General features: G+C 37.0%; 1 protein-coding gene across 1 annotated transcript in view; it reads right to left on the bottom strand.

Moving 5' to 3' along the window:
* Positions 1-12964, bottom strand: part of DST (dystonin) — a 491021-nt gene that overhangs the window by 108425 nt on the left and 369632 nt on the right. The window contains 6 exon segments of the mRNA XM_068559249.1: positions 255-317; positions 2384-2510; positions 3405-3561; positions 5192-5358; positions 6155-6472; positions 7695-7903. Of these exon segments, the coding sequence (XP_068415350.1) occupies positions 255-317; positions 2384-2510; positions 3405-3561; positions 5192-5358; positions 6155-6472; positions 7695-7903 (1041 nt within the window).

The following is a 12964-nucleotide window of genomic DNA, read 5'->3' as shown; positions in this document are numbered from 1 at the left end:
TAACCCGAAAGAAGGAAACATAAACCAAATGCCAAGCTGAATTACTGGATTTCATTAAGCTCAGATGAACAAAATTGCATGGAATGTTATATAAACATGTTATTTATGGAGAACATGACTAGACTCATACCATTTTAATTCAAGTTTGAAATTTCGATATAACTACTTCTCATCCCTAAAAAGATTTTCTCTCTCTCTCAAAAAAAAACCATACCAAGTAATTTAATCAATAAGCACTTAAAGTTACTATTTACCTTTATTTGCCAAAATATCCTGAGTATCTGTGGCTGTTCCTTCACCATTTAATATTACTCCACCTGCAAAAATATTGAAACTGAAGTCATCATAGATTTCTATTGTATTTTATATATATTAATAGTAGGTGGCATTAAAGCGAATGCCATAAACAGTAATTCTTTTAAAATGTTATTACTATTTGAAAATGTAAAATACTGATTCAATTTCAAAATCAAATGAAGGTCTGAAAGATCAAGCTATATCCTCTCTTTTACATAAAATTTATTCTTAAAGTCATAACATGATCAACTTAAAGAGTAGAGTTTCAATAACTTTAGATTATATACATTAATCATTAACTATTAATTTATAAGAAAATTTGGGGATAAGGTTGCTTTAAAGCTGAAGTTATTTTAGTGATACAGTCCCTGAAGCACAGAAGCTGGTCACTATGTGTGTTGCTTGAAGCATAAATGCCTGACGGACAAAAGAATGTCTCAAGTTAAGAAACTGAAAATTGTCTGCTGTAGTTACAGTGTTTTCATGGGTTTAATGGAGGCGGAATAAGGTAAAAAGACATGAAAGAAAAGTTAAAAGTAAAAGAAACCATTACTGTATCAACATAGAGGAAGGAGGTACAGTGGCTGGGGCACCTGGGCCCTGGCATATGTCTCACCTGAACTTAAACCCCAGCCCCACTAATGACTCCCTGTGAGGCTGCACAGGTGAATCCATCCCACCAAACTGCTGGGAAGAATAACACCTATCTTGCGAGACCACTGTGGGAATTAAAGACAGTTACCCTACTGCCTAGCAAATAGGAACTACTTGGTGAGCTGCAGTAATTATTTCTCTTTAATTCCCTAAACACCTAGCACCGGTTCCTTTTTCATAATCAGAATATTAAAAAATCAATTAGACCTTCTCATGTTAGTATGCCTTGGCTCTCTATCCAAAACACAAAAACATTTCCCCAAACTAACCACACGAGAACAAGCCTAAACAAAAACATTTAAATATCTGAATCTTAATCTAAGTTTTGTCCCTTTAAAAAAAAAAAATCACACACACCGTGGCATTTCAGATGGAAGTGAAAATACCCTTTAGATACTCAAGATTAATTCTTACCATGCTTGGGAGTTGTCAAGAGTAGGAAAAAGATACTTTTTACTTATTACTAATATAGAATGGGCATGAAGAATTAATGTAAAACACCATAGAATTCCTTTCCTTTAAAAAAAACCAAAAAAACAAAAAACCTTGACATTTCAGGAAATCTGATTAGGAGAGAAAGGAGAGATCATCACACACGTATACTATGAGGATTGCCTGAAATGGGATTACTAGAGCAGAATAAACGGTGGGTGGAGAGGGGCCCAGCTCAACATCAGCCTCACAATGGGAACAGCTGGGGGCTGAGCAGGGCAGATAAACCACAGAGGATCGTCAGAAACCCTCAGAATAAAGACATGAGATCTGCCTTCCGTCTACTCTTGGATTATTTTAAACCTGATAGTGACAACAATATAAATGTTTTAAACTTAAAACTCTATCCATAACTTAATTTTAGAACCATTATTTATACATGACTCTCCCCTTGTGTTGAGAAGCCTGGTAAGACTGTGATTCAGACAAGCTGGCTAACACAGCATAGAACTGTTTTCTTTGGGAATAATGTAAGGAATAAAGCAGATGGGAAGAAATTAAGAGAGGCCTGCTCGACAGAAAAGAACCTGTTTCCTTTCTTTACTTCCTTCTTTCCCAGGAGACCAGACTCATTTCTTTATCAAAGATTTCAAATAGAATTTCTACATCCCCATCAATTAGGTAAAAACAAACAAACTGGAATCTGATCTTTCCCCTTCCCCAATATAATGTTCTTTATTCTTACAGATGAATTTGGTTACATTTTAAATTGTAGTATTTAATAAGATAAAACCTAAGAGATCTGAAATTTGACCAGAACAGACACTTTTCCGTGGCAGCGTTTAGGTTGTTTAGAGATGCCATCTTTCTTGTCACTTTCCCTTCGTGTTTCTGAGGTTATTTTACGCATTAATTTTTAAAAATAACATACACAAATAAAATCAACATGGGTGGACCCAATTCTTACGGGTTTTACCACAAATGTAAATAAAGTACTTACCTGACTTAACTGCTGCTATGGCCTTTGCAGGGGTCATCACAGCACTTATTAGGTTACATAGTGAGATCCCACTGTTGTTGACTTTCTGAATCTCAGGTGTTTTTAAGCTCCACTTCTCTTGTAATTTCTTGAGATATAAAAACACATTATTTTTCAGTCTTTGTAATCTTTTCCAAGTTACACATTATAATTCAATGTCTTAAACATATCTTAAAACAGTGATGATTGTGGGTTCTGACTTATGGGATGGAAGAAAAGGACGGCATCTCTATTTGTTCCAGCAGCCCAGGTGACTGCTAACACTGTTAATAGTGAGGAGTGGGGTGGGGTCCATCCTGAATTCTGCTCCCAGCCACAGTGGAAGCCAGGCTAGTCCCAGCTGCCACGGGTTCCAAAGTAACTGTCAACTGTAAGTCTGCAAAACTGTACTAGGTAACAGACAAGTTACAAAAAAAAAAAAAAAAGTAGTAGAAACAATTTAAAAAAATGGAAATTCAGAATTCCATTTAATAGTGAATTTTAATCATCAAAACTTCAGTGAATTTTAAAGGACACACAACTCCACAAATTTGGAGTGGAAAACTTGCCATAACTGGTCCTAAGTTTTATGACTGAGTCAGATGACAGAAGACTCACACACTAGAGATTCAAATAACTTCCATCTTCGAATACTGGTTAGAGTGATACATCCAAACTAGAGCAAAATGCTGAGTTGAAGAGAAGGATCTTTTACTAACATTATGAAAAATGGTATAAAAAATAAACTACGTAGAGATGTGGTGGGGAAAGAAACTCGGACCAGTCAGCAACTCACAAATACGTCTCTTTAAAAAAGCGAATTAACTGAAAGTCTGTGTCCTTCTTCGAAAGGATCAGTTAAACCCGTCATGATTTCCAAATATCACCAAAATACACTGTACATACATGAGGTTCTTACTTATGTGCTATTAGGTAAAAGGAAACCTCTCACTCCTAACACAGGCAAATGAGAAATTCTTATCAGACACGGACAATGATTCACCTTAGTTTCTTCCAAAGATTTCCCTAAATCCTCTGCACCAAAAGAAGGCTGCACAACGGGAACTCTTTCTGTGGTTTCTTTTATCCACGACTTTAATGATTTAACCAGAACTTGAAAGGCATCCATCTGTTCTTGACAAGAAGATACAGCTTCTTTTCTAGATCACAAACATCATTGACAAATTTAAGCCACAAAGGGAGACACTCCAAAGGACTAATTACTAAAAAAATAAATTATTATTCCCATTTCAAGCTTAACATTAAGAAAAAAATCTTCCCCCAGGCACACTCCAATCCTCAGATACAGGAGGAAAGGTTTCATAGGTGGCAAGTGAAATCAGCTAAATTACTCCTTGTCTATTTCCTCAGTAAAGTCTGTAGATCAAGATAGGAACAGTTAAGATATTTGTAACCCATGTGTAACAGCTCTCTATAATGCTACGTACACTCTAAAGCCACATATAAACAGCTCTAACATGATTTAGAGTCAGTGAGCTTTTATCTGTCCGCTTTATATGGTGCTAAACGCCAGCAGGCTGAGAACCAGAGGGGAAACACAAGTCACTAACATGAGGGAAACACAGCGCCACCTAGTGTCACTACAGTCACTTTAGTGGATGGGTAAACTGGGTCTTTACAGAGAGAGAGGACAGGTTTGAGTTTCCAAAAACGAGGTGAGACCTAGTGACGCAGAACTTAATGCGCACCTCCCCCACGGATACTCAGAAAGCTCCACAGTGAACTATACGGATCTCTCTGTACACTCAGCACCACAGAGGGAGGGCACACGCCTGGCACAGGTACAGCTATGAGGACAGTTAGATTTGGTAACTGGATACCATGTAGATGGCATGTGCACGTGTGCAGGTGTGTGGATTATTAGCAGAGAGTACATGGCTGGTAAACTAATCACCGATGACCACATGGTTTGATAATTGGACCCATCTGACAGAAGAAACAACCTAGAGTTTACCCAGGGAAACCAAGAATATTTCTTCTGTGTCATGTGAATTAAATAGGATGGAAATGATAGCTCTGTGAGTAGTCCAGACAGGACTCAAAAGTTTTACGTAGACAATTCCAAAGAAATGAAGAAGAATAGCTGAAAGAGAAATGACTACTTTCTATCTTTTGGGGGGCTTCTGTATGAACTTTGGCAAAACCAGATGTATATTCTCAACTCGCATGAGATCAGAAATATAAAACTCAATCACAAGGCTCACACCCCTGTACAGCTTTTTACCTTAATTTAGGTTCATTCTCTTGTCTCTTACCTTGTTTGTTCGTGGAATCATGTCTGATCTACAACTCTTCAAAAAGGAAACTATTTTACAAAAAAAAAAAAACCAAAAAGCCATCCAGAACTATCCAGAACTATACTGGAATGATGTATTGTTTCTGAATTGAGCCCAGAAAGCAGTGAACCATGGGCTATCTTTCAAGGTTATTTCTGCCTTTGCAAATAAAAATGTAATAGCCAAAGGCTTCAGACTACAGTGAGTTTAGACTACTTTCAGTAAAACACTACCACCACCATTTTCCTTACACAGTGCCGTCTATAAATACTTTCATGTAAGAAGTAGTGAATTTCCCTCCTAAATACTTTAACAAAAACTATACTTAATTTTAACAGCAAAAAAAAATCCATATTAAAGTACTTATAAAGTAGCCCTATGCTTATTCTCAAGTTTCCAAAAACTGTTCCAGGTAGCTACATAACTAAATAAAAATCATGCATTCCAATTAGTATCAAGTAGAATAAAATCCAATTTCTTAAGTGGTGCTTACTTTTCTTTGACAGTATCCTCCATTTCCTTGAATTTCTTTGACAAATTATTTGTTTTTTCAAAAACCAGAGCTTTATCCCCCGGCAAGCCATGGCTGGAGATCTCCTTCAAGAGATTCTGCAAAACTTCGAGATCTTTCCTGCGTTCTAGCAGTTCAGAAGTTGATTCCTACAAAGCATTTAGATATTTCATCAATATAAGATGTTGCTACGAACATAAAGAACAGACTGGTGGTTGCCAAGGGGGAGGGGCTTGGGGGAGGAATGGAGTGGGAGGTTGGGGTTAGCAGATGTAAGCTTTTATATATGGAATGGATACGGAACAAGGTCCTACTGTACAGTACAAAGAACTATATTCAATATCCTATGAAAAACCATAATGGAAAAGAATATTTAAAAAAGAATGTATATATATATATATATATATATATATATATATATGTAACTGAGTCACTTTGCTGGACAGCAGTAATTAACACAACATTGTAAATCAACTATACTTCAATACAAAAATTTAAAAAAATATAAGGTGTTGCTAGATCTTCAAAGGGCATCCCATCAAGATGTAGGTATGGGACCAGAATGGCTCCACTCAGAATTTCACAGAATGATCCTGCCTATGGTCTAAGTATAAACAAACATGCAGGCAGGCTGTTTGAAAGAGAACAGTTTAATTTAATTTAAATATGCACTCTTTACATTCTGCCTCTGTGGGCTCTGGAATAAGATATGTATATCACCTATGATATACAGAAAATGAGAGATGGTGTTCACTTCTGATTAATGAGCAAAGACTTCAAGGAGAAGATGAGCTTTGAAGTTGTTAAAGGAGGAAAGCATAGATCTAGCCAATCCATCAGCAATTAAAATGATGCCTGTTAATCATAACTCTGCCAATAAATGTATGTGCTTGTCTTAGCTGTTGATATATTTAATCAGCCTTGTGAATTCCATGGGAAACATACCTGCATAAACTGAGACAACTCAGTAACATCCTTCTCAGGCACGTCTGCCTCAGTAAGAGCCTGGGTTTTGGTTTCTAAGAACGTCTGGAGCTTTTCTGAGAGGTTCTCAAACAGCTCCACTTTGGTTTTGAGTTCCTCCATTTGGGCAAGTTTTTCTTTGTGTTTGCGACTTGCTTCTGAAAAGCGAAGGGCTAAGTCCTTCATCCTGGCCTGCAGCGAGGATGCGGTGGACGGGTCCGTGGTCTCTGCGAACCTCTTCACTTTCTCATTCATGGCATTTATGCTGCTCTGCCGCCCTGCGATGTCCTGGTCCAACATCTGAAATGGACCAAATACCACACACGTAACCTAATGATATTTACAAATGACGTCAGACTTGTAAAAATTACTATTCAGAACAGAAGTTTGAGCCACCTGTGACTAAGGAAGCTAATGGGAGTGACAGACAAGCTGATTGGTCCCTGGAGGAATCCCATCCCCAGTCCCCGCAAGGAGACTGGAGAACAGCTGGCTGGCTGCCCTGGCGACGCAGGAGATGGCCGCCACTCAGCAACCCCGGGATCTCCTGCAGCCCAGGGTTTATCCACGGTCCTGATTTTTCAAAGGCTAGACAACAACAAGGCTGATCTGATTAACCTCCTGGGCAGCTGGCTGAAGCCGTGAGGAATAAACAGGACCCGGCGTGCGGGGATGCCCTGTACCATGAGTGCTGTTCATGAAAAGTACACAGAGGGAAGTCCCTCTGTGCTCCTGCACAGAAAATCGCTTCGCACACTTGTCTCTATGCAAGCGCTACTTTCCACGTTGTTATATTCAGGAGACATCTCTTTATGCCTTAAATTTCTGTTAAATCTACCCATCCTTGGAGCTTACCATATTTTTTTTCGATATATTACAATTTTTTAATTGAGATATAATTGACATATGTGTAACTATCTGTTATAATAATGTTATAACAGTATATTAGTTTCAGGTGTACAACATAATGATTCAATAATTGTAAATATTGCCAAATGATCACCACAATAAGTCTAGGTAATGTCCATCACCACACACATTTACAATTTTTTTTCTTGTGATGAAAGCTTTTAAGCTCTACTCTCTTAGTAACTTTCATACAATTATTTTTAATTTATCCAATATTCAGTGCTGTTTTAGCAAGAAAACCCAACAGTATATACAGTTCAAGTTCCTGGGAAGAATAAGTCTGTGTTTTTTCTTAAAGAGAATTATAAGGTTCTGGTCCCTGCCATCTAGAATGATGTTTATAACCCACGATTCATATGCTGAGGAAGATACACATACAAAAGAGCAAATAATGTTACACTAACAAGAACATTCAAGTTCTTCATATATCGGTTTATGTCTGCACATGGAAAAACCCAGGATATATGAATTTTAGGGATGAAAATGTGTAGGGAGAATCAGTGAAAGGGTTTGATATGGGCAGAGCATGAAAACATCCACACTTTTTGAATAACCTGAGATGCTGGGTTTTTTTTTTCATCTAAAAGTGGTCTGTTTGTTGGAAGTCACTTACGATGTTTTTACTGATGACGTCCTGCAGAGCGGCGGAGTTCAAGGGCACAGGGCGCTGCTCTTCCAGCGAGCGCTCCACACCCGCCATCCAGTCCAGCATCTCATCCAGGCCGTCCTGCACACTCAGAGAGCGGGTCAGGGTTATCTGCAGCTTCTCGTTTCGTTCACTGACAGACTTGGACAGGTCATCGTATCTCCCGACAATGTCACCTAGTCCAAAAGGATCGGGAAACTTTAACCACTAAGTTCTCTTTGCGCCGTTCCTTTGCAAAACACACTAAGGAGAGTCATAAAAATCCCTACACTAGAATTGGAAGAGGAAAAAAGGTTGAAATGATAAATTCATAATGCATCATCAGAGCACCACCAAAACCTGAAAAAAGAAAGAAAAGATCCTAGTGGAAAATAAAAACCTAAAAATTTTTAAATAGTATATATGTGTAAATATAATTGTGTGTGTGTGTGTGTGTGTGTGTGTATATATATATATATATATATATATATATATATATATATATATAAAATCTTCATTTGAAAAAAATATTTTTGGATGCATAAACATTTGAATTGTCCAGAGAAATGAAAGTGATCCAAACAGCCAATCTTTGGAATAAACATTGGTTCTCAACCTGACTTTTCAAATTAGCCACACTTGATAACTACATGGAAAAAAAAAAAAAAAGGTGACAGTCTTAACAGAGCTAATCTCAAGAAACAATATATGCTTATAAAGATTTATTAAGAATTAACCTTTACGCATAAAAATTATTTCAATCTCTCTTGCTCGTGCATGCTCTCTCTCACGTACACACACACACACACACACACACACACACACAGAGATTTAAGTTTTTCTCATCCTTCACATCCTAAGCAAAGTACTCAAATGCACAGAAGTTAGCAGATGCAAATGTACTGAGAAAGTAGACAACACACAATGAAAATTCACATAAAATACAGAAGGTTGAGATGATCCTTCTAAGATAACACAGATAGAATGTATTTGATAAGTTTAATAGCAGGCAAAGGGAAAAATAAACAATGTTAGCAGGCTGACCTGTCTCAGATAAGATTAACTTTACTTTCAATTCTAAAGACTTAAGATGCTTTAAAAAAAAACCTTTCTGGCTAGTTTTCATTCATATATAAAGCTCTATATTTTAACAACCTACATCTATACTGCAAGACCAATGAGAAGTTCAAAGAACAGTGGTTTTTAGTGTATTCACCTCTCCCTCCCCCCACTCCACCTCTCTGGATTACAATGTTTTTAATCATCAATTTATCACCTACTGTCCAAGAATCTGAAAAGAATTTTAATTATTTCTGATACACTGTAAAATGTTTCAGTGGAAGAAAATATTGACATCTCTATAAAAATGAAATCTCTTACATGCTTATGTTTAGCTCATGGTACATAATCCATATAAAAAAACTATTTCTTTTTGCTTGTTCTAATATTATATCATGAGAAAACAGTTTGACAAATTTTCACTGAATTGAGAGGTTAAGCTTGGATGATTGAAAGAGACAATCATGCTCCTTTCACGAAAACACAATGAAGCCCCTGAGAAGGGTAACAGGGAGGGGACAGAGTTTAATATGCACCAAGATGCTGAGGGCAGACAAGCAGCGGGTTCAAGTACAACCCTGATTTGAAAGTCACAGAGCAGATCATCTGAACTGCAGGCTGCGACTGGCAGGTGAGTTGTTTCTCAAATGGGTGGTTCTGTGCTTCAATAGGGCACCATCATATCTGTTTAGCTATGGTAAGTGATTTCCCAAGCAAAGTGAGCTACTTTAATAAAATTAACACACACAACATTGTAAATCTACTATACTTCAATAAAAAAATTATTTTTAAATTAACACATTGTATTAGTTTACTTTTGGACTCCTTAGTAATAAAATATTGCCACTGAAGTAAATTCTTGATTTTAGTAATTAAAAGATATTTTAGAAAAAGGTACAAACAAAATTTACTTTAAGAATGTTACTTTTTTAAGTGGTTGGTTTTCTTAGAAGTCAAATAGATCTTAGAGAAACTCCTCTATATCTTAAATATACTTTCACATATTCCTAAAAAACTATGCCAGAGAGAAGATTTAGTCTTAAAATAAAGTAACATGGATTTTAAACAAATGAAAGTGAAATTGTGTAAAGTTAAAAATGGGAAGGTGTCAAAATGCCTCTTCAAATACCAGAATTACATATAATATCGTCTTTTCTCCCCCAAGCCCCTGTCCCAAGAGCAGTGGTTGCCAAGGTGGGAGGTGAAGACAGTGCTCTGGGACACAGGATCATTCGCGGTTTTATCTTCTACTTTAACATTTTATATTTTGGGGTCTTATAATGTACATAATATGCTAAGATAGCAATAGGTGTATGTAATTTATAAATACGTGTGCATCTCTGAGCATCTATATACACATGCTGAAAATTACGTGACAAGGTGCATGATCAAAAGATTCTGAATGTCTCTAGAGAACAGACTAGTAGTTGCCAAGGCGGAGGGGGCTGGGGTAGGGATGCAGTGGGATGTTGGGGTTAGCAGATGTAAACTCTTATCTATAGGATGGATAAACAACAAGGTCCTACTGTATAGCACAGGGAGCTATATTCAATAACCTGTGATAAACCATGATGGAAAAGAATATTAAAAAAAGAACGTATATATATGTACAACTGAATCACTTTGCTGTACAGCAGTAATTAACACAACACTGTAAATCAACTATACTTCAATTAAAAAATATTGATAGGGACTTCCCTGGTGGCTCAGGGGTTAAGAATCCGCCTGCCCATGCGAGGGACATGGGTTCGAGCCCTGGTCCGGGAAGATCCCACATGCTGCGGAGCAGCTAAGCCCGTGCGTCACAACTACTGAGCCTGTGCTCTACAGCCCGCAAGACACAACTACTGAAGCCCGTGTGCCACAACTTCTGAAGCCCACGTGCCTAGAGCCAGTGCTCCGCAACAAGAGAAGCCACCGCAATGAGAAGTCCGCGCACCACAACGAAGAGTAGCCCCCGCTCGCCACAACTAGAGAAAGCCCATACGTAGCAACAAAGACACAATGCAGCCAAAAATAAATAAAAATAAAATAAATTTATTAAAAATATATATTGATAAAAAAATTGCACTATATCAGTGTTTAAATCCACGATGAAATATTGTAACAGAAAATGTATATATATATATATTTTTTTTTTTTTTACATTTTCTTGAAACAGTGCAGGACTTTATGTCATATTACTGGTATTTTGCCTCCAGGGTTTTTGCCTCTTTGAATACAAAATCCCGTTGGGCAAAATAAGATGAAATATTTTTCCTGTGGGTTAGAAGGAGCATATCATACACTGCTGGAAATAAATCATCTGAAAATAAATTTAAAAAAAAGATCCTGAATGTCTTTAAGAAAGAAAAAGGTTTGACTTCTACAGAGTGGTTTTAAAAGAGCAAAGCTTCATCCTTCTCTTTACCTACAATTTCAACTCAGATTTTAATGCCAGCTCTCTTGGGGTGACAGGTATGTTAATCATTTGCTATGTTAAAGTTTTTTATTTCACACTGAGAAATATTTAATAACCTGAAACCACACATTAAATATAGGAAAAGTAGCAAAGTCAAAGCAAAAAATATAATAAGACAATAAACAATGTTAATTGATAACCCACTGTGCGTTTAAACTAAATACTGTGAGTCGATACAAAGGTAATATACAACAGCTCTTTCCTCAGGAAAGGCACCACCTAATGTGAGAGGACGCAAAAGCATCGCTGTAACTGGACAGGGTTTCTAGGATCACGGAAGAACCCTGTGAGGCCAAAGACCCCACGAAAAGGAGAAGCAGGAACATCTTAACCTCTTAACCCCGTGCTCCTGCTTTTGACAAGAAGATCCCTCCAAGAGTCTGTTCTGGCCTTAGGTTGAGAGTCTAGCTCGGCCCAATCCCATCAAACAACAGAAACTTGTTAGGTTCTACTTTCTGTGACTGTTGCATACATAAAGAGATTTTTGTAAATCAACTATACTCTAATATAAAATAAAAATTAAAAAAAACCCTAAATGTAAGTCTGGGTATTATAAAACTCTTAGAATAAAACATAGTCTTCTGAATGTCTGCAAGAATGAACGATTTATGTCTTTGACATAAATCGCAGCAATATCTTTTTGGATCCACCTCCTAGAGTAATAAAAATAAAAACAACAATAAATAAATGGGACCTAATTAAACTTAAAAGGTTTTGCACAGCAAAGGAAACCATGAACAAAATGAAAAGACAACCCACAGAATGGGAGAAAATATTTGCAAATGAAGCAACCAACAAGAGCAAAATCTCCAAAATATGCAAACAGCACATGCAGCTCAGTATCAGAAAAACAAACAACCCAATCAAAAATTGGGCAGAAGATCTAAATAGACATTTCTCCAAAGAAGACATTAACCAAAAGCACATGAAAAGATGCTCAACATCACTAATTGTTAGAAATGGACATCAAAACTACAACGAAGTGTTCACCACACACCGGTCAGAATGGCCATCATCAAAAAGTCCACACACAATAAATGCTGGAGAGGGTGTGGAGAACAGGGAACCCTTCTACACTGTTGGTGGGAATGTAAATTGGTAAAACCACTATGGAAAACAGTATGGAGGTTCCTTAAAAAACTAAAAATAGAATTACCATATGACTCAGCAATCCCACTACTGGGCATATACCCAGAGAAAACCATAACTCAAAAAGACACATGCACGCCAGTGTTCATTGCAACACTATTTACAATAGCCAGGTCATGGAAGCAACCTAAATGCCCATCGACAGATGAATGGATAAAGAAGATGTGGTACATATATACAATGCAATAATACTCAGCCATAAAAAAGAATGAACTAATGCCATTTGCAGCAACAAGGATGGACCTAGAGATTATCATACTGAGTTTAGTAAATCAGGCAGAGAAAGACAAATATCATGTGATATCATTTATATGTAGAATCTAAAAAAAAAATGATACAAATGAACTTATTTACAGAATGGAAACCGACTCAGACTTTGAAAACAAACTTATGGTTACCAAAGGGGAAACGTAGCAGGGAGGGATAAGTTAGGAGTTTGGGATTAACAAATACACAGTACTATATATAAAATAGATAAAATCAACAAGGACCTGCTGTATAGCACAGGGAACTCTACTCAGTATTCTGTAATAATCTATATGGGAAAAGAATCTGAAAAAGAATGGATATATGTATATGTGTAACTGTA

Source organism: Eschrichtius robustus, chromosome 12, assembly GCF_028021215.1.
Source record: "Eschrichtius robustus isolate mEscRob2 chromosome 12, mEscRob2.pri, whole genome shotgun sequence".
In the NCBI taxonomy this organism is placed as follows: domain Eukaryota; kingdom Metazoa; phylum Chordata; class Mammalia; order Artiodactyla; family Eschrichtiidae; genus Eschrichtius; species Eschrichtius robustus.
Note: the sequence above shows the minus strand (reverse complement) of the source record. Positions and strands in the feature narration are given on the sequence as shown.